The sequence below is a fragment of the Mytilinidion resinicola genome, assembly GCF_010093595.1.
Source record: "Mytilinidion resinicola strain CBS 304.34 unplaced genomic scaffold BDZ99scaffold_26, whole genome shotgun sequence".
Classification (NCBI taxonomy): Eukaryota; Fungi; Ascomycota; class Dothideomycetes; order Mytilinidiales; family Mytilinidiaceae; genus Mytilinidion; species Mytilinidion resinicola.
In genome coordinates this window covers 640,148-662,309 of record NW_022985462.1, presented here as the reverse complement: position 1 = coordinate 662,309, position 22,162 = coordinate 640,148, and the positions used below count along the sequence as shown (strand labels likewise).

Sequence of the window (22,162 nt, the reverse complement as noted above, 5' to 3'; positions counted from 1 at the left end):
ATAAAGGAAAAGGCTATAGTATAAATAAAAGCCCTTACACGGCTAATAGTATTAATATAGAGCGTAAGCTTCTAAAAAGTATAGTATATATACTTAGCAGTTATTAGGCCGGTTCTTATATATAGGTGTACCACCTGGTTTCTAACGCTAGATATAAAGGAATAAATTAGCAAAGCAAAAATTAAATAACTTAAAACGGCCTAGAACTATTACCTCTATACTATTATAGGGGCGTATAAGATAATAGATATTAAAACGCTTAAATATAAGACCTTTTACCCTTTTTTAAGGCTTAAGCTAGAGGAACTTACAGTAGTATACGCAGACTGCACGCGCATAGGCTAGGCTAGAAAGTATATTAAGACTATATACTATACTATTAGAGATACTATTAGAAAATACTATAAGCCTAGGAAAACGCCTAAATATAAGCTAAGTCGGCGTAATATACTAAAGAGGCTTATAGTTAAAGCTATAGCACTAGCCCTAAAGTATAAAAGGCAGTTAGATAACTTATATAAGCTTTTAAAACAAGGAGCAATATAGGAAATATATAAGGAAGGGTGGAGGAATAAATAGAAGGCCTATAGGAAAAAATAAAGGGGCTCTCCTACGCCGGCCCTTAATATAAAATAGAATAAAAATTAGGCAACTAAATACTATAAGCTTATAAAAGTAGAAAGCTTAATTATTACGCTCCTATAAACGGAATATATAGGGCTTAATATATACCTGCACTATATAAGGGTGCCTAATTACCCTTCGCCCGTATACTTCTGCGGGTATATACTATAGTTTCTAAAGCACGTAGTAATATACTGTAAATAACACCGCAATAGCAGAGGCGATATATTTTTTAAGGCTAGAATAAGAACGTATATATAGCTATATAAAGACTATAAGGGAAATAAAGCCGTTTTATAATAGTTCCTGCACTAGATAAACCTTCTACTCTACCTCTCTATAGCTAAAGAAATAGCAACGGAAAAGCTAGCTATACAGCCAGCCGACTTATATAGCCACGCCCTAAGAATAGAACTATATATATACACGTATATTATATAGCTATAGGCATGCCTATAATAGGGCAACCCCTTAATTTCCTATTATCCTTTAATTTAATACCTTAGCTTTTAAAAAAAAGGGCACGCGCGTATAGTAAGGGCACGCGCGCCCTAATACAGACCCTAGACCTTACTAACTATTTAAACACCGTATAACTCTAGAACCTAGGGCCTACGGACACCGGATTAATTCTAGAGAATATATTAAGATAGCTTACTCTATAGTAATACTTATAGAGCTGCTACGCGTTTTCTACAGCCGCGCAGAAATAAAAGAAACGCAAGGCGTTATATACTATAGAAAATAAGGTTTTTACCTAACCGCTATAGAGCGAACGGTTTCCCTTTATAAATAAAACCTAGATAGCACTGCCGTATAAACCCTAATAGGAGCTAAATCGGCCTAATAGAACCTAATAATAATAATAATAATAATATACTATCCGGCTATATTAAGTTTATTAATCTAGCTTATTAAATATATACTATTACTTTTCTATAAGGCTATAAAAAGTATATATATTAATATATAAGATTAGTTTTAGAGAAAAAAAAAGCAATATATTTAATATTAACTACTTTAAATAGGACCTTATTTATATAGTTATATAGAAAAATAGTAAACTAGAAATTAAAGTAAGCTTTAAAAAAAAAGTATACTAAAGGCATAAATAATACTTTAAAAAAGTAAGTTAAGAATAGCCGTAATTTATTATAGATTAACCTTATTTATAGGCTAAAATATCTATACTATAAAAGGTGAAATCCTATACTTTCTTTTTTTACTAACTCTATTCTATTTTTTCTTTTTATTTTCCTTATAGCTAACGCATTTTAGGACTATAAAACTATTTAGGAAGTTTTTAACGCTAGGCCTCTACTAAAAAAGAAATTCTAGATTATAGAATAGGAAGAGAAAGTTCTAAACCTGCTAATTTACCTAGAAATAACTAAAATTAGGCCTACTACTAAGGCTAAATCTAAAACTATATAGAGTAAGCAGTATTTAGATTAGGCTAGGTAGGCAGATTTTATAGAAGGTATAGGGCTCTATACTATTAAAAGGAAAGCGCTTATTAAAGTTAATAGTAAGTTAGGATTCTTCTATAGTATAACTAATAATCGACAACTAATTAGTAGTAGATAACGGCTACTTACTTAGCTAGGTAATAAAATTTACCGGGCATAGAAATTCTAAAACTTTTATTAGCAGCTATCTAGATAATATAAGTAATATAAATAGTATAGTATTTTTCCTTAACCTTAAATAATAGTAAGATATTAATAAAGATTTTTATTTAGCTTCTATAAAATAAATACTTAGTTTTCTATAATTGCTTATAGCTAAGATATAAAAGGAATTAAAAAAGCGCCCGGATTTTATTAACCTTAGTAAGGAAATTAAAAACCTTTTATATTAGATTAAAGCTATATTAAAGGAAATATATAACAGCCTAAAGGCTTAGCTAGAAACTTTATACTATTAAAAATAAAAGCTCTGCGCTAATAAGCTAAAAAACTACTAAAGAAATTACCGGTAAGTCTGTAATTTTAAGCGCGAGATAAATAGCAACCTGCGCCGCAGCTATTTTAACCGGGTTATCTGCTATATAGTTCTAGAACGCAATTACCTTATAGATACTTTAGTACTTACAGTTCTACTATAAAGCTCGGAAAGTATTTTAGCCCTTTAAAACCTTTTTATACTTCTTAAAAACAACTGCAGCGTTGTATACTAGGAGATATTCCGGCCTGTAAACGGTATTTATCCTATACCTTCTTATAATCTAGAAAATAATAGGTAAAAAATCTATACTTATATATCTCCTAATACTAATAGAAATATATTAGTCTTCCTATTTTAGATAAATAGGAGCATATTTACCGCTGCTATAAAGGCCTTTTTAAAGCAAAACGCAATTTTATAAAATTTTACTTTTTCTGCAATATATAGATAGGGGAGGGCTAATCGTATACCCTCTAACGAATAATCGTACACCCCCCAACGACTAATCGTACACCCTTTACCCCTCTATTACTTCACCGCCTTCTAATTGGCTCGGAGGTCCGGCAGGAGGCCTCCGAACATTTACCTTTACGTCTATCTGCACGTGCATCTCTGCTATACGTAAGGCTATACGTAAGGCTATATAAATTAGTATAGCTATATAGCCTCTCTATTTTACGGCGCATTTTTTCTAGTTTATGCAGCTGTATATATAGCCTTACGTATAGCCTTACGTACGGCTATATAGCCTTTCCAATTCGTATAGCCTCCGTACGGGCTCGCGTACAAGCTTATATATTACTACCTAGTCTAAGTTTAGGTCTAGAAGTGCCTATATACCTATAAGTATGCTAAACCTATTAAAACCTTACCTTATTACAGCTCCTTTATATTAAGCCTGGCCCCTTAGCATCGCCGCCTGCACCTACTCCTTATACTAATCTATATACGCCTTAGCCTCCCTTTTAAATTAATACTCTGCAGGCCCTAGAACGTTCCTACAGCTCTTCGGCCGGCTTAATAATTTAGCAGTGCCTATAGCAACACCTGCTGGACGCTAAGACCCTCCTAGACGTGCTTATAGAGCTGCAATCTGTCGTAGAATATCCGCATAGTTATCCTCTTATTCCACCTAAAGTTAAGACTAAGCACTATCTTGCCTCTAAGCTTATACCTTTTTCCGTAGTACCTTATCCTTTGCACCAGGCGGCCGGCCGCGCTTCTTAGCCGTAGGTGCAGCCGTAGGTGTAGCCGTAGGCGCTGCTATAGGCGCTGCTATATGCGCTGCTGTATATACTGCTGTATGCGCTGCTATAGATACTGCTATAGGTGCTGCCGTAGGCTTAAGAAGGGCCGGATTAATTTAAGAAATATTAATACCAGTCCTAGCAGGTGTAGCCGTTAACTAAGGGGTATTCTAACGGACAGGAATAGCCGGAATTTGCTGTAAAGACGCTGGCAAGTGTTGTAGAGCTATACCTTATTATCCGTCCTGTTCACCTCTATATTAAGCTGCTAAACCTGTACCTAAAGCAATTTTAAACCTTAATAGCTTTTTCTGTATACTATTATATATATAGTAGCCTCTTCTTTTAACAGTAGAGCGGCCCCGTTAACGCTTAATAATAGCAGGATCTTATACTTCTTTAAATAGACTAAACGGAATAATTGGTTATTATATACCTGGCCGAGCAAACTACTAATAGTAGTCTATTTCTTCCGGTTATATATAGGGCACAGGATCTAGATAGTTTATAAGCGCCTAATATAGATAATTATATAGCTTATAAGCGCATAGTATGCTGTATATATTTATAAATATATAAGTATAGTTAAGAGGATTATATTTAGATAACTTAGCCTTTTTAAGTTGCTTTTTAAGGATAGCAAGAGCCTGCAGTGTAATTTTCTAGAATAGATTATAGAATTTAATTTCTTTAATATTATGCGGAGTTTTTATATACTACTTTACCTTATAGTTTTTAAATTTAGCCTTACTATTAAGAATAAGGTTCTAGATATTAAGTAGTATATTAAATAGATAGCTATTTAACACCTAGAGAAAGCCTTTAAGCTAGCTATACGCGCTTTTATTCTATAATATAATACTATAAGAAACTTAGTTAGCATTATACACCTAAATTTATATCTGCTAGACCTAAATCTTAATACTAAAGTATGCGAATTTAAAGCCTAAACTTTATAAGGGGTTTGCTAGTATATAAAATAACTAGCGCTAAAGAGGATAAAAAAATAGCTTAAAAACTAATTAAGAAATAAAATATAAGCAGATACTTATATTATTCTAAAATACTAAGCTTATTAAATATAGTAAGTAGCCCAGGCCTATTTATATAACTTCTACTCCTCTTCTATATAATCTATAAAACTAGGCCTCTTTTTATAATTATTTATTAGCTTATTCCAGGCTTTATTAAATTAAATAGGGTTCTCTAGCTTTTATATAGCGCTTTAATAGATAATAAATTTACTTTTTTTTTTTTACTACTTTTTTTCCTTAGCTACCTTCTATTCTTCTATATTATTCTCTATTAGCGCATTAGTATAGCCTATAGGGAATATCGGTTTATTTTTATATACCTTAGCTAGCTTAGTATTAATATTCTTTTTAATATACTATATATATAAAAGGCGTGTAATATTAGGCTATTATTAATATAGCGCGTTTTTTAAAGCTTGTTTTTTATCTATTAGGAAAATATATAGGCGGATAGAATAGCGTTAAAAGAGCTTATAGAGTTGCTATACTGCCTAGTTATAGTTTACCTTTTTCTTTTTTAGAATAAAATAATATATAATCTTAAAGTTATTACCTATATATATAACGCCAGTTATATATAAAAAGGGTATACTAAACTTATTAGTTTTATATATATAGTTTATTAGTATAATATTATAGTTAAACTATAGAATTTTAATAGAATTTAGATATATAAAAAAAAAGGTAATTTATATAGCTTTTTTAGTCGGTTATATAGTTATATATATACTTCTTCCTATAGCTATTATCTATAGGGAATACAGAGGTTTCTAGTATATAGAAAAGGGCCTGTATAGGCGCACGGCTATTAAGAAGCTTATTTTAGTATATCTATTGCTTATTTTTAATATCTATAATAGTAATAGTTACCCCCCTTTTTAGTAGCTTTATATAGGTTTCCGTAGGCCTTATTTTACTAGAAAGATTATCTCGAATTATTTTATTTACTAATACTATGCGCTTCCTATTATATAGTACTGCTATAGCTTTAAAAGTGCTAGTATAACCTAAATAAGAAGGAACACCAAAATCGTGATTCGACCCGTATTATCGTACGGGGGTTCCTTTCCGTCTCGTTTAAACCGCAAGGCTTACACGAGAGTGAGAATCACGTTTATTACTAGTGCAGCGGCGTTGCGTCGTGGCTAGAGGTCGTCTTTGAAGACGTCGTCCTCAACGCCGCCAGAATAGCAGAGTTTTCACGGGTCTTAGCGGCCTGCCACCACTAAAACTCGACATCTACAGACAGAAATTCGAACAGTGGAACTTTCTTAAGAACCACCCGACCTATTGCCATCTAGGAGCTCACCGTCCTAGACTATAAGCCGGCGCCTGCATTTGCTGGTGGGAGTAGAAGGCCTGGCAATAGGATAGGACACCACTGTACTTGTTCCATTCTGAGATTGTGCTTACAGCGAGGATAGGGAGAATCCTAGCACTATTAACCACATTGGACGATGTTAATCCTCATTGCATTAATATCGACTCGGCCGCGGCGACGTTAATCCGGAACTCAGAGAGCTAGGAACGGACTCGGGAGCAGGGGGAGGACGTATTAACGCAGTGCTGGAACGGACAAAGATGCAGGTAGTGGCTAAGGGAGGACAACAAGTTTGGTTAGTGGACGGGAGGCATGGCAGCCGCACGGCGTTGGGTTGCCATCAGGACAACAGCTAGCTACTAGGCACGCTGTTGGGCCAATACCTCTATCTGCAAGACACGGTCGGCCTGTTATTATAAGAATAATACAGGTAACGCGAAACAGCTGCTGGGACCGAAAGAGCTGCGGGGCGTGGTGTATAATAGCAACGACGGATAGCTCCAAGAACCTCACCCCTTTACTGGGCTCTGACTTTTGGTGGACCTGCAGCGGAGGAAGGATTAAACCCTTGCCAACAACACTATCTGTGTAGCCCGAAAGGACGGATGCGCGTGTCGGTCTATCAAGAGGCAGAGGCTAGCTGCGAGATAGGCTTATAGAGCAAATCAGATGCACACGGAATAGGGGTACGCGTTTAGCAAGCCATGCCCGTGGTAGGGAGTCCTGGCAGGAGGGCTACGCCTAACTCTACTTTGTATATAACTCTCGTAGCTCTGCAATGCAAATGTATTCTGGAAAGGTAGAGGGACGAATAGGAGGCCCACAGGAAGAAACGAAGGGGCCCCCCTACGCCGGCCCTTAACACGAAATGGAACAAGAATCAGGCAACCAAACACCACAAGCTTATAAAAGCAGAGAGCTCAATTATCACGCTCCTACGAACGGAACACATAGGGCTTAACGCATACCTGCACCGCATAAGGGTGCCCAATTACCCTTCGCCCGCGTGCCCCTGCGGGCATATACCACAGTCTCCAAAGCACGTAGTAATGCACTGTAAACAACACTGCAACGGCAGAGGCGATATGTTCTTTAAGGCCAGAACAAGAATATATATGCAGCTGTACAAAGACCACAAAGGAAATAAGGCCGTTTCGCAATAGTTCCTGCACCAGACAGACCTCCTACCCTACCTCTCTATAGCTAGAGAAATGGCAACGGAAAAGCTGGCTATACAGCCAGCCGACTCGTATAGCCACGCCCTAAGAACAGAACTACATGCATGCACGCACATTGTATAACCACAGGCACGCCCGCAACAGGGCAACCCCCCCAATTTCCTATTGTCCTTCAATTCAATACCTTGGCTTTTGAGAAAAAGGGCACGCGCGTACGGCAAGGGCACGCGCGCCCTAACGCGGACCCCGGACCTTACTAACCTTCTGGACACCGTACAACCCTGGAACCTAGGGCCTACGGACACCGGATCGATCCTGGAGAATGTATTAAGATGGCTTACTCCGTGGCGATGCTCACAGAGCTGCCACGCGTCCCCCACAGCCGCGCAGAAACAAAAGGAACGCAAGGCGTTATACACTGTAGAAAACAAGGTTTTCACCCGACCGCTATAGAGCGAACGGTTTCCCCTTGTAAATAAAACCTAGATAGCACTGCCGCATGGACCCTAACGGGAGCTAAATCGGCCTAATAGAACCTAATAATAATAATATATAGAAGAGGAGTAGAAGTTATATAAATAGGCCTAGGCTACTTACTATATTTAATAAGCTTAGTATTTTAGAATAATATAAGTATCTGCTTATATTCTATTTCTTAATTAGTTTTTAAGCTATTTTTTTATCCTTTTTAGCGCTAGTTATTTTATATACTAGCAAACCCCTTATAAAGTTTAGGCTTTAAATTCGCATACTTTAGTATTAAGATTTAGGTCTAGCAGATATAAATTTAGGTGTATAATGCTAACTAAGTTTCTTATAGTATTATATTATAGAATAAAAGCGCGTATAGCTAGCTTAAAGGCTTTCTCTAGGTGTTAAATAGCTATCTATTTAATATACTACTTAATATCTAGAACCTTATTCTTAATAGTAAGGCTAAATTTAAAAACTATAAGGTAAAGTAGTATATAAGAACTCCGCATAATATTAAAGAAATTAAATTCTATAATCTATTCTAGAAAATTACACCGCAGGCTCTTACTATCCTTAAAAAGCAACTTAAGAAGGCTAAGTTATCTAAATATAATCCTCTTAACTGTACTTATACGTTTATAAATATATACAGCATGCTATGCGATTATAAGCTATACAATTATCTATATTAGGCGCTTGCAAACTATCTAGATCCCGTGCCCTATATACAACCGGAAGAGATAGACCACTATTAGTAGTTTGCTCGGCCAGGTATACAATAACCAATTATTCCGTTTGGTCCATTTAAAGAAGTACAAGATCCTGCTGTTGTTGAGCGTCGACGGGGCCGCCCTGCTGTTGAGAGGAGAGGCCACTATACGTATAATAGTACACAGAGAGAGCCATTAAGGTTTGAGATTGCTTTGGGTACAGGTTTAGCAGCTCGACGTGGAGGTGAACAGGACGGACAACAAGGCACAGCTCTACGACACTTGCCAGCGTCTTTACAGCAAATTCCGGCCATCCCTGTCCGTCAGAATGCCCCTCAGTCGACGGCTACACCTGCTAGAACTGGTATTGATATTTCTTAAATTGATCCGGCCCTTCTTAAGCCTACGGCAGCACCTACGGCAGCATCTACAGCAGCGCATACAGCAGCGCATACAGCAGCGCATACAGCAGCGCATACAGCAGCGCCTACAGCAGCGCCTACGGCTACACCTACGGCTGCACCTACGGCTAAGAAGCGCGGCCGGCCGCCTGGTGCAAAGGATAAGGTACCACGGAAAAAGGCACGAGCTTAGAGGCAAGATAGTGCTCAGTCTCAACCTCAGGTGGAACAAGAGGATAACTGTGCGGATATTCTACGACAGATTGCAGCTCTATAAGCACGTCTAGGAGGGTCTCAGCGTCCAGCAGGTGTCGCTGTAGGCACTGCTAAATTATTAAGCCGGCCGAAGAGCCGTAGGAACGTTCTAGGGCCTGCAGAGTATTAATTTAAAAGGGAGGCTAAGGCGTATATGGATTAGTATAAGGAGTAGGTGCAGGCGGCGATGCTAAGGGGCCAGGCTTAATGCAAAGGAGCCGTAATAAGGTGAGGTTTTGACAGGTTTGGCATGCTTATAGGCACGTAGGCACTTCTAGACCTAGACTTAGACTAGGTGGTGATATATAAGCTCGTACGCGAGCCCGTACGGAGGCTATACGAATTGGAAAGGCTATATAGCCGTACGTGAGGCTATACGTAAGGCTATATATACAGCTGCACAACCTGGAAAAAATGCGCCGCAAAATGGAGAGGCTATATAGCCATGCTGATTTGTATAGCCTCACGTATGGCCTTACGTACGGCAGAGATGCACGTGCAGATAGACGTAAAGGTGAATGTTCGGAGGCCTCCTGCCGGACCTCCGAGCCAATTAGAAGGCGGTGAAGTGACAGGGGGGTAGGGGGTGTACGATTAGTCGTTGGGGGGTGTACGATTATTCGTTAGGGGGTGTACGATTAGCCCTCCCCTAGCATTATAGGTTGATTGTTTAGACAGAAAAAGGCCGAGTAGTTGTAGGAGTTGTGGAGAGAATCCAATACCTTAGTCACGTCGCTTAAGGAGGTTGACTAGAACAGCCCCAGAACGTTGAAATAGAGTTGGCAGACAGCGGAAAGATTGTCCATCCTAACCCGCTTATTTATCCTAATCTGTTTACCTTAGTTGCAGTGGCAAGAAACAATTACTAGATGCAGGTGCCCGGTGCTAGGGCGATGGGACAAGGAGAAGTCGCGGCAACAGCCATTCTTTGCTCAGCTGCAGCAGCAGCCCAACGCAACGCGACGGCTCGACCTGCCCTACGTCTGCCAGCGAACATCCCAGTTTCCAACCTTAACGCCACGCTACGGCCAAACCAATATCTATCGCGCCCGCTGTGTGGCTGCTCTCGCTGCTCGCACTCCAGCTACTTGTCTATCACGGGGGGGAACCCAGGTGGGTGTCGTGAGGCCGCAGGGATAGGGCGGGACGGACTGCATCATGACGTCGCCCACACGTGCCGCGCGGGCGCATGGGTTCCACAGCTATTTTATTATGCTGGCCAGCTTTTAGGCGAAGGGGCTAGGATAGAACCCGTTAAGAAGCGCCCAGCCCTTCTGCAACTTCATTCAATTTATATTTTCTTTAACTACCTATTTAACTTACTGCAAAGAATTGCTTTTAAGTCTTTTATTCAATATTGCATTTTTTAAAACCCGCTCTTACAAACTACACTAATTACTATCCACAATAGGCGAAGGAAAGGAAAAGCCGCTTAATAAATATATCTGGTCTCCATAGTTATATTCAACCACAATTACACACCTTTTAACCCGTTAAGGAAGTCTTCCTGCCATTACCAGTTACTGTTCACATTCCTCTTAATCCAATTCACACCCTCTACTACTTCCTGTCTCTCCATATTATCTAACAATCCTTAGGCTTCTCACCGCCTCCCTTATAACCATCCAAGTCGGCCGCCCCGCCGTTTCCTGGTCAATCCACGAAAAGCTCCTCTGCGCTCGCGCCCAATTCTTCGCCAAGACCTTTTCCTCCTCATCTGACAAGACCTACAACCTCCCCGACGAAGACCCCGAGCCCTTCCAGGCCTTCGTCGGCTGGCTCTACAGCGCCCACACCCCGACCCCCGTCGAGGAAAAAGACCTCGACATCCTCTACGACCTCTACCTCCTCGACACCAAGTTCCGCGCCCGCGAGCTGCAGGCGCAGACGATGGCGAGCGTGAAGAAGTTCTATGCGGACTCGGATACCTACCCGGGCTTGAGGCGCGTGCAGTATGTGTACGCGAATACGGAGGAGGGGAGTGCGATGCGCGCGATGCTGGTGTCAGCTGTCGCGAGAGGGTTGGTGTTGCGGGGTGATGGCATTCCGCAGCATTGGGACAAAGCATTGCAGAAGAATGGGTCGTTGGCGGTTGATTTGGTGCGCGCGGTGCAAGGGTGGAGCTTGAGTCCTGATACTGTGCCCGATGCGCGCGCCGAGGGCGAGGATGGGAGTGTTTCGGTTAAGGATGAGGATGAAGATGATGAGGACGAGGATGAGGAGATGACAGAGGATGGGGAGCATGAACTGAAGGCTGAGGATGTGAAGAAGGAAGACCCGATGGGGGAGCTGCCGAATGGGCTGGTGAATGGGATTAAGCATTGAAGTGTGCAGATGGTAGAGCCCGAGGTGGAAATGGAGGTGCAGAAACGGGAGAGGGAGGAGAAGTCTGACACAAGAGATGCAATACGCTCGAAAGTTCACTTTGGCGAGGAAGAGAGGCATACAAAATCTGATGTTCTCGATGAGCCTATGGAGATTTTAACAGAGACACAGGCGGAGGCGCCTACGAAGGCACCTACAAAGGCACGGTCCACCGTCCTTATCAGCGCCACGAGGGCCAGGTCCAAAAGGCGAAAGCCTTCGATTCAGTGGAATTTGTTCTTCTTTCCTTAACCTCCAGCTTTTGCTTGGCTTTTCTATTATTGACGGCGTTCTGGTTCTAAAAACACAGTACACTTGAGGGCATGTGCTTGGTAATAATTTTGGACATTGTTGCTATCTTGGATCAAAATGTCACTATATTTGTACGGAAACGGTAATAGTTATCTATAGCATTAATCGATTCAGAATACTAAACTTGTTGCTCAGTCAGGAGTGGGGTGGTCATTGATGTATTGTCACATATACTGACGGCTCTGAAGTCGGCGCTTATCCAGATACCCATCATTTCAACTTGTATATTCTTATGTTTCACACGCACGACTTTCGAATGAACGAACCACGAGCTAGAGAAGACTTTATAGGTACCTCCTTCGACGATTCCGCTAGCCATAGTCTGAGCCAGATTGCGACAAGGCACTCTTCTGCGTGCGGCACTGAGAATTTCCTTCTCGAACGACTAGAGACGTATATGGGCATCTGCAGGGCCGGCATGTAATTATGCCAGAGGCGGAGGATGCTTGGTATTTCGAGTGTGAATCTAGTTGGCGTGTGGTATTTGCTCGTCTCCTGAATTAAGTTTCTAGATCTGTGGTCAACATAATGGCACAGTGAAGGAAACGTAGAAGATACCACACTGCCCGCAACTATATGGTGTCATCGTACCCGCATGTACCCGTATGCGCGTTTCCTTGCAGGTAGTATTACATTTTCACAGCATCAAGGCCTAGGTCCAGCCCTTCAAGTAAGGCAACTGCGCTTTTCAAAGAAACAAAATGTTTTGGCAAAACTCTGGTTTGTTTTCCAGATGTTTCATTGCTGGAAATGCTAGAGCTGAACTCAGTTTGAACAGGTATCAAATTAAAATTGCACTCGCCATGACTTGAAAACTTCGCTCATTCGGCGTTAGAACCGTGGTATAATTCTTCAACCAACACCGCTGATTATTTTGAGAGAATCCTGGTACATAAATATCCCAAGCAACCGCTAAACATTCGTTGCCCGGGTTGCTCTCACTCCATGCCGTACAAAAGTCGATGCAGTCGTCCAAGCTCGATTTGATTTCGTTCTCTTGCAGATAATATTGTAACCCAGTGGCAGTTATGTCTATTTGACAGAGCTTAATGAATACGCTTCCATTGGATGTGTATGTTGTTCCGTTTGATGCCGGGCAGCCCGCGGCGTCGATGGATTCTGCGCTTGCGGCGGAGGAGGTTGTTGAGGTCGCTCCAATACTTGAGCTCTCGGTATTTGTTTTCGTGACTAGTGCTGTTGGGAACGAGCTCGAATTCTCAATGCTGGTGCCTGCAACCGATATCGTCTGAGACGAGCTTAACGTCTCCAAGGGGCTATTGCAATAGGTAAGTGAGTGTGCTTTTCAGTGGAACTTATGATATTTTGAAACCCACCTTTTGTTCTGCGATTGATGTTTGGCTGCTATGGTCCCACCAACTCCTCCTCCAACAGAGCCTGCAATGACTAACATCAGAATCACTAGGACAAAGCCCGCTTCTCTAGTTGTTAAGCAGAAGACGGTTTTCTTTCTACGCGCAAGTGATGGCGCAGTCCTTCCATTGGGAGATATGTGTGATGGTACATCATTATGATTGACGTAATAACCATGCTGTCCCGTGTTTGGTTGCAATGCACCCCCAGACTCGATACCACGGCTCTCAGGCATAACCTCAATACCCTCATAAGCTGGTCCTTGACCCCCCGCCATTGCTTTGAAGAGCGGGATGTAGAACGCTGTCGTTGCGGAAGATGAAAAAAGGTAAGAAATGGATGAAGAAAGGGGGCTCGTTGCGTAGCAAAGAGGGCCACGTTATGTGTGGAGAGGGAATGCAGAGGACAAAGATCGAGGCGCAGCGGCGGAAGGATAGAACTATTTCAACACATACAGGGCACAGCTGCCGGTCTTGCGGCACGACAGCCGCGGCTAATGCAGCGAACCGCCAAAAGTGTTTGTCGGGCGCCACATCGCCCAGAACCTTGCTGGAAACCGCCCGAGCTTTTGCGTTGTCGATCGCCACGGCGGAGAGGGCACGAGGCTTGCAACTAATGGGTTTTGCGCAAGAAATATAACACCTTTGGACATGGCATCTCTGGATAGGGAGAATAATTCAACCCTACCTAAACAGATTTCGCCATTGATTCTCTTCAATTTCTGCCGTCCTTGCATGGGGGCTGAATGTAACTTCTGTGGTCTTCCTCAAAATAGACTTTCCGAGTGGGGGCGTAAAATTGTTCTTGTTATTGGATGGGCACGGTGAATCTGCCTTGTCCTAACCGAAGGTTCCCGTCTTCCAGCCTTCTCTGGATGGATGATGCATCATGCCATTCTTCAGCTTTGTCCTTATTATTATTTCTCCGCCTTTCGGCCTTCTGGCCTTCTCTAGACGGAAGGTGCATTGGAATCGATCAGCTTTCTAACTGACCTCTGGGAAATTTCTAACTGAGATTTGCGCTTGATACCTTAATACAACCGTTTCAGGTGTTCTACATGGTCTGGTCGCGACGACATGCATCCTTACCGGAAGTGCACAAGGAGGGCCGGGGATTTGTGCATCTCCACAGGGCATGGGAGTCCTGGGGGCGGAGGCGGGGCGGCCTGGCGGGTGGACTAAGAGAACGTGCAGATGCGAACTGACCTAGCGTAAAACCGAGCCAAGACTCAGTCTTTCTGCGGGAGCGTTCTTGAAGCCTGACTTCTGCAGACGAAGAGAACAAATTATCATATCCTCTATTACAACGCCCGTCAGACGGTGCCCTAGGTTCGATCGCGTGGGTGGCCAGCATGCCTCTTTCAGTTTGACTGAGGCTGAGCTGCTATGATCGCTCAACTTTCATTATGCTTAAGAACAAGCGAACAAAACATCGGTTACTCCTGAGTTCCGATAGACCGCCAGCACTAACAGCAATTGATACTGAGATTGATCGTAATCAAGGGTCGTCCGTAGCAATCGAAGCAACGCAAGCGAAAATGCAAGCGGCCAAGAAGATGCCGACTCCCAGTCTATCACAGTTAATCGAACAGAGAACATGGGAGAACGGCCAGCTCAGACAAGAGTTAGCATATCAACAGAGAAAGCATAGTGCTAGCATGTATCTCTTGGAAGAAGTCAGGCTCGTTGTTGCATCCCTTTAACAGGCACTTGACAACTTTCAAAGATTGAACGCGGAACCTGAGGACGACGTTGTAGGAGAAGATAAATAATATACACTCATTTATGTCTTAATAGAATAAGCAGATTATAAGCTATTTAGCCAGTTAATTAAAGCTCTCATTTTTCTCGCCATTTTATAGTGCACTGGCCATGCTCTTAAATATCTAGCTGCTGTAAGTTGCTTTTAAATCTCTTGGTTCTTAAATAGTCTAATAAAAAATCCGGCTTAGTAGTCCAGGGCTAAATTAGCACTTAGTTGCTTACTGTAGGTGCTACTATTACGTGGCTATAATTATATATTACCACTTACTTGCATATTAAAATTAGTAAGCTTTTAGCGTTAATAGTTATCCGTTAAGAACTTCTTAAGGAAATTCTATAATATGCTATCTATTTGTCACGATAGTGCTATAAGCAGGAGTTTAAGAGCTTAGAAAGAAGCTTTAATTAGATGCTAAACACGTTACTACGTGGGGAATCAAGACGTTGTGTAAGGAATAGGAAATCGAGAGCGCCGGCGAAGAAGATATGCCGGCGGAACGTGCGTATGGCATAAGCTCGCGAGCTCCATGCGAGATCAGGTGACGACGCTACGTGATCTAGTATATAACCTAGACTACGACCTAGACTAGGTTACGTGATCTAGGCTACGTTCTAGGATATAATCTAGACTAGGAGCTAGACTAGATATATAATCGGCGAATTATAGTAAGTAAAGTATTATAGGTAGTTACTATAATACTATTTATAGTTCGTCCTAGCTATATAGTTTAGTATAGGCGGAGTAGGGTAAGTAGGGGTAAAGTAGGTTTAGGAAAAGTATATAGTGCTTAGCGTAGGGCTTTAAAGCCAGGCTTTATCCTAAACCCTAGTTATATTTAGTATCTAATACTAATTATATCTAAGAGTATAAATAATCTAACAGCCTAATATTTACCCTGCTTAAAACAGCTATATAAATATAGCCCCCTAGAAAAGTAAAGTAAAACGCTTAAGCCTTTTCTAAATTTTCCCTTATCTAAACATCTATCTCTTTATATTATAACCTGCAGATAAATAGTAGAAGTAGATATTTAGGCCTTTATTAATATGCTTTAAATAGTAGGTTATCCTTCTATATATTTTACCCGGAGGTGTATTAATCTAAAGGCTGTAAATAAGGCTAGCCCTCTATTCCTATTATTAGATATAAAGCCTTATAGATTTAGGGTTATATAGAAAGTAGAGCTTCTAGGAAAACCTACGCCTTAAACCTAGGGTCTAATACAGGTGTAAGGTAGCTGTAATAAGCTATTTAGTACTTATTTTTCGGTAGGGCTAGAAATTAGGAATTTAGCCCGAGCCTGTATATTATCCCTAATAAGTACTGTATAGGTATAAGAAAACAGACTAGGGAGCTAATAGGTGCTATTATAAAATAATAGGTATTACTACTAGATATTAGTATAGATATACTAAGTAATAGCTATAGTAGTACTTTATAAAGATATATTTACACACGCAATAGAAGCGTATTTCTGCCTAACTTAGACTAGTTAGCTATATATTTGCTTATATCTAACTATAAGTTTAGGATTAGAGCCTTAGAATAGTTGCCGCTAATATACCCTAAATAGGGAAGTAAGATAGTAAAGGTAGTAGGGCGCAGTTGCTGTTATTTCTAGAAGATTAGTATAAATATCCCGCTTCTCCCTATATTTATATTATTAAGCATAATAATAGCAGGATAGAAAATAACTGTTAAACTTTATAATAAGAAACTAAAAAAATAAAAGGAAGGTCTTTCGGGCAAGTCCTATAAGTACGGGGAGCTAGATAAAGTAGAGCTAGCTTTATTTATCTATTATATAAAAAGGAAAGATGCCTATATATATATATTAAAGGCTTAGTTGCCCTAGCTTTAGAATATAGATAGTTTAGTAATTATAGCACCGTACCTACTATAGTAAGCCTTGCTAATTAGAATAGATAACGTATTCTAAAACTAAATTAAAGTATCCCGAGCATATTAAGAAAAGGCTGGAAGAAGTAAAAAAGAAGTTAAAGAAGCCGAGAAATAATAGTCTATTAGAAAACGAAGATTTTAAAGAGAAGAGATTTGCCTTACTAAAATATATTATTAGCCTAGAATTTCTAGACCTGCTAAAGTTTGATTTAACTATCTTTAAAAAGGAACGCAAGGGAGTTAGAAATAAAAAGTAAGCGGTAAATCTAATTTACTATATCTTTTATTAATATTATATTTTTAAGTTTTATTATTTCTCTTTATTTAGTCTAGAGCTAATAATCCGGACCTGTAATCTTTATCCTCTTCTCTATATTTTTTTTTAGCCCGATTTCTTTCCGCTTTAATTTTTTACGCTTTTTATATAAGCTTCTATATAGTTATTTCTAGAGTTAATTTTTATCTAGCTAAGTCTAAAAAGTATAGTAAGATTAAAGTTGTTAGAAAGATATGCAATAGTAATAGTAGTAGCTTTTACTATTACGGTTTCTATATTTAGTAATATACTTATTTACTTATAAATAAATAGCCCTAAATAGACCTAAGAAGCTTAAATTATAATAATAGTCTACTAGTTTCTTTTGCCTATACTTTCTTTCCTAATACTATATAATAGCTTAGTAGTAGTATTTACTAAAAGCGGCTTCTTTTTAAGTATAGTAGGGAGCTAACCGGATATATACTACTAAATATTTAAATAGTATATAAAATTACTAGGCAGTTCTACTTAATTACCTATAGAACTTTCTTTAGAAAGCTTAGTAATAGTAGCTAGCAAAGATACTTTAGTAGGATTGCTATAGTAGTAGTAATTAATCTTAATAATAAGGGTATTAGGGCTGGAAAAATCTACTAGCAGACTTTTAAACTCTGCATATTTCGGCCTTAAGTAAATTAGTTAATCCTATATACTATCTAGTCGAGCTATTAATAACTAATGCCTGCTATAAAGGGAATAATTCCAATTCTTTTAAAAATAGGGGAGGTAAGCCTTAAGAAGCTTTATACCCTTATACTTATTATACTTCTTACCTTATTTTATTTATAGAAATAATCTAGAACCGGGTTATTATAAAAATTAGCAAGAAGTATAGATATACTCTTTATAATAGGATACGTAAAAATAGTTTACACTTTTTATTCTAGCAGTAAATAACTTAATATATAAACCTAAGAAGAAAATATTAGTAACTTTAATATTTTTAGCATCTAGCAGAGCTATAGCGTGCTTAAGGTTCTAAAATCCTAATTTAAGGCCTTCTTAAAAAGGCCCGAAGTTGGTCTTTTTATACTAAAATTAGAATAAATATAAGTGCGTTTAAAGGACCTAATTTAAGGATTAGGCCTAGATATAGTACCTTTTTCCTATATAACTTAGTATATTCTATTATAAAATAGTTAGTTATCTTTTTATTATAAAGTATTGCAACTATACTAATTAGCTTAGCCTTTGCTCTTAAGGTAATAAAACCTGCTTACTTATATTAGATAGGCCTTAAATTATTGCAAACTATATTATTTTATTATTATTAAATTCTATTACGCTAGTATAGCTCCTATTAGGGTTTATATAGCTGTTCTATCTAGGCTAGTTTATAAGGAGAAACCGTTTGCTGCTATACAGCGTTCGGATAAAAACCCCGTCCTCTGCGGTATATAGCGCTAAGCGCTCTTCTTGTTATTATATAGCTATTAGGGACACGTAGTAGATCTATTAAGTCTACCACGGAATAAGCTATCGTGATGCGTTTTCCTAAATCTATCCGGGTTTTGCAGTTGTCCTCCTAGGCGCAGGTTAAGTTAGTTCCGGAGTAGTAAGCTAGTTTAGGATTAGCGTAAGGGCACGCGTGCTGTTGTTTCGCACGCGTGCTCTTTATTAAGGCGTTAGTCCTTAAATTAAATAATATATATAGGGGTAGTGCTGTATAGGCTGCTATATATATAAAAGCTGCGGTATACAGGTAGATATAGCTATTAGGTAGGTGCGTGATATAGGCGGCGTAGTATGCGTAGTATACGTAGTATATATAGTATATATAGTATATATAGTATACGCAGTATATATAGTATACGTAGTATATATAGTATATATAGTATATATAGTATACGTAGTATATATAGTATATATAGTATACGTAGTATATATAGTATATATAGTATACGTAGTATATATAGTATACGCAGTATATATAGTATATATAGTATGCGTAGTATATATAGTTATATAAAGTTGTAGAAGGTAGAATACCTATATCTCCGCCTCTGCTATTTCTTTAGCTACTAAAAGGTATAGTAGGAGGTCCGTTCTTTAGAGGAGCTATTAGGCTACAGCCTTTCTTTTTTTCTGGCTTCTGTAGAGCTGTTTATACGTCCTTATTTTAGCCTTCTAGAACAGCTCGCCCCTGCCCTTAATATATCTTCCGCAACTTATTATAATATATCTTAGGGATTAGAGGCTATGCCCGTAAGGGCATACCGGTGTCGGGTGGCCGGGCACTCTTATATAGTAGAGGTAACCGTTAAGCCCTATATACTCTGTCCGTAGGTTTATAATAATTATGCTTTCTACCTTCGTAAGTTCTTTATATAGTGCCTCTTATCGTTTACTCTATTTAGTATTAAGTGCTGGTGTTAGAGGTCCTTAGCGTAGTTTTTTACGGTAGGCTTCCTATTTCTTCTTCCACTTCTCTTCGTATTTATCCTGGATTATGCCACGCCTCGTGCGCCTATAGGATTCTTCCGATTCGCCTTTATATTATGCGGCTAGCTGTAATACCTTCGCCGCAAGCTTACGAAGTTTATTGCGCCTGCTTAGGCCGTACTATAGTATTCCTTTCGGCCTGTATTTAGCACGGACCGTTTCTTTTATACGGCTGCATTAGGTTTTAATATGCTCGCGGGCTGGCCCCTTACGTATGCGGTCCGCGTAGGCCACTGTAAGTTCCTCTAGCTTTAGCCGGAGTAGAGGGCATAATATTTTATACTCTATTACCCTAATATTTATTATCTTATATGCCCCTAAAATAGTATAAAGGCACTAGTTCTATACTATTTTAAGCTGCTTAATTTTTATTTTGCTAATCTGCTCTTTTATACCTAGTATAGTATACTAGGAGGTATATCTATATATAATAGCAAGCCTAATAACCGCTAAGTATATTATGCGTGCCTTCTAGAAGCTTGCGCTCTAGGTTAACGCCGTAAGCCTTATAAGGGCCCCTATCTAGGCTATAGCTTTATTCTTTATAGTGTTAATATACAGGCCCTATTTAAGTTTAGAATCTACCTAGACCCCTAGTATTTTTAGGTTTATTATAGGGCCTTTAGTAAAGGCCTATATATTAACTATAGCTTTTATATTAATAGACTTATAGGCTCTTATAAAGTATATTAGATAGTATTTATCTAGCGCAAAAACTGCTTTATACTTTCTTACCTACTCTATATACTAGTTGTGCGCCCGTTTAATAGCCCTGTAGTTTTCTTCTATACTTTTGCTATATATAAGGATATTTATATTATTAATAAACCTATAGGCCGTTATATTACTGCGCTATAGTATTAGTAGAAGCGTGCTAGCAAAAAAAAGGAAAAGTATTAGTAATAGAAAGGAGCCCTATAGTATTCCTATAGTAACTATAATAGGTTCCGCTATAAAGTTTCCGATAGTAAGCCTTATAGTGCGGTTTTATAGAAAGAACCTTATAAACCTAACTATCTACTCCGGCACTTATTAAATTTATAGGTTATATATTATATATTTATATAATACACGGTCGAACGCCCCTAATATATCTAGGCTAAAAAGTAATACTATAAGCTATAGATTTCCTTTCTATATAGCGTAGATTTATTTAGTAAAAAGCTTAAGTGCTGTCTATATTAAACGTTTTAGTTATACTCCTATTTAACTAAGTAAAAGTATATTTTTTTCTTCCGTAATTTTCGATAGCCGCATAGCTATAATTTATTTAAATAGCTTACCTATTATTTCTAGTAGGGCGATTAGCCTATAGGCTTTTACTATTATATAGAACGCTTTTTAGGGCTTATATAGTACTACTATAATAGAATTTTTAAACGGCTAAGAATAGTATCTTTTATATAGGCACCTTATAAAAAACTAAGCTAGTATAGGCGCTAGCTGCGTTTCGCACTTCTTAAAAAACCTATTAGTAATCCCTATAATACCTAGGGCTTTATCTAGGGCAGTTTTTATTAGCGCTAAAAGAATATCCTTAATTATAACATCTAGCGTAGTATTATATAGTTCCGGGTATTAGAACCCTTTTAGGTCGGATAAGTCTATATTAGCCGGAGGCGGAAAGAACTACTCTGCTAGTATATATACTTTTATTTTATTATCTATATATAGAGTAGGGTTCTTAGGTCTTAAAAAAAAAGGAAATTAAGGCGGAGGTTTTAATTCCTTACTAGCTATATAGCCCTAATTAGCCAGCTTTTATATACTTTTTAGGTTTTTTATTACTTTTTCTACTATATAGCGCTATACTTTAGTACTCTTCTTTTATATAGTTTTCTTTTTATAGTTATACTAGATATAGTATAATATCTAGTCCTTTATAAATCGCGACAAGCGCTATATTCTATACGCCCTCCTAGTTTTATATACTTCCTCTAAGCATTCTTCTAACTATACCGGCGATGCCTGTTTTAATAGCCTTATAATAGGTACTATAGCAGCGATTGTAGCCTATATATATTTATAGAGAAGGCGTGCGAATTTATTAAGGTCTTCCTCCGTGTTTTAAAAGTTGTTCTAGTTATCTAGCTTATTTAACTAGGTTTAGAGGTGCTCCTGCGCCTTTTTTTAGTTAGTATTCTTCTACAGCCGATATTATAGCTATTTTACTGCGCTTAGTAGGGTGATATCGAACTCTATATATATAAGGCGGTAATCTAAATCGCAGTTCTATTCCTCTTATACTATACAGGAAGTAGTTTATTCTATTAGCTATTCTATTATAAATATAAGGTTAATTATAGACTATAATATTCCTTTTACCTATATTTCTATACCTTTCTCTATAGCTAGGTCTATTCCTGCTTCTATTATAATACGGATAAGCTCCTCTGCTTACTTCTCCGTGTTTATTACTTATATTCCTCCCTATAATAGGTAATATAGGTTTATATTACCTATAAAAACATGCTTTATATTATTATTATTTAGTAGT

At 38.7% G+C, this 22,162-nt stretch overlaps 4 protein-coding genes across 4 annotated transcripts; 3 read left to right on the top strand and 1 right to left on the bottom strand.

The window, feature by feature from the left end:
- Positions 1-10,380: 10,380 nt before the first annotated feature.
- On the top strand, positions 10,381-11,896 carry BDZ99DRAFT_547041 (uncharacterized protein; the record flags this gene model as incomplete). Its single annotated transcript, XM_033726891.1, has 3 exons — positions 10,381-10,384; positions 10,603-10,639; positions 10,790-11,896. 3 exons carry the CDS (start codon positions 10,381-10,383, stop codon positions 11,514-11,516), a joined length of 768 nt encoding a protein of 255 aa, XP_033570642.1. The 3' UTR covers positions 11,517-11,896.
- Positions 11,393-11,930, top strand: BDZ99DRAFT_168963 (uncharacterized protein). The gene is made up of 2 exons (XM_033712948.1): positions 11,393-11,632; positions 11,688-11,930. The coding sequence occupies exons 1-2, from the start codon at positions 11,526-11,528 to the stop codon at positions 11,872-11,874; spliced, it is 294 nt and encodes a 97-aa protein (XP_033570641.1). The 5' UTR covers positions 11,393-11,525; the 3' UTR covers positions 11,875-11,930.
- A 431-nt stretch (positions 11,931-12,361) lies between these two features.
- Positions 12,362-13,615, bottom strand: BDZ99DRAFT_503269 (uncharacterized protein). The gene is made up of 3 exons (XM_033723951.1): positions 13,202-13,615; positions 12,426-13,141; positions 12,362-12,375 (listed from the first exon to the last, which is right to left on the bottom strand). The coding sequence occupies exons 1-2, from the start codon at positions 13,513-13,515 to the stop codon at positions 12,649-12,651; spliced, it is 807 nt and encodes a 268-aa protein (XP_033570640.1). The 5' UTR covers positions 13,516-13,615; the 3' UTR covers positions 12,362-12,375; positions 12,426-12,648.
- A 915-nt stretch (positions 13,616-14,530) lies between these two features.
- Positions 14,531-15,061, top strand: BDZ99DRAFT_547025 (uncharacterized protein). The gene has a single exon (XM_033726890.1). It carries the CDS (start codon positions 14,644-14,646, stop codon positions 14,938-14,940), a length of 297 nt encoding a protein of 98 aa, XP_033570639.1. The 5' UTR covers positions 14,531-14,643; the 3' UTR covers positions 14,941-15,061.
- The last annotated feature ends 7,101 nt before the right edge of the window (positions 15,062-22,162 follow it).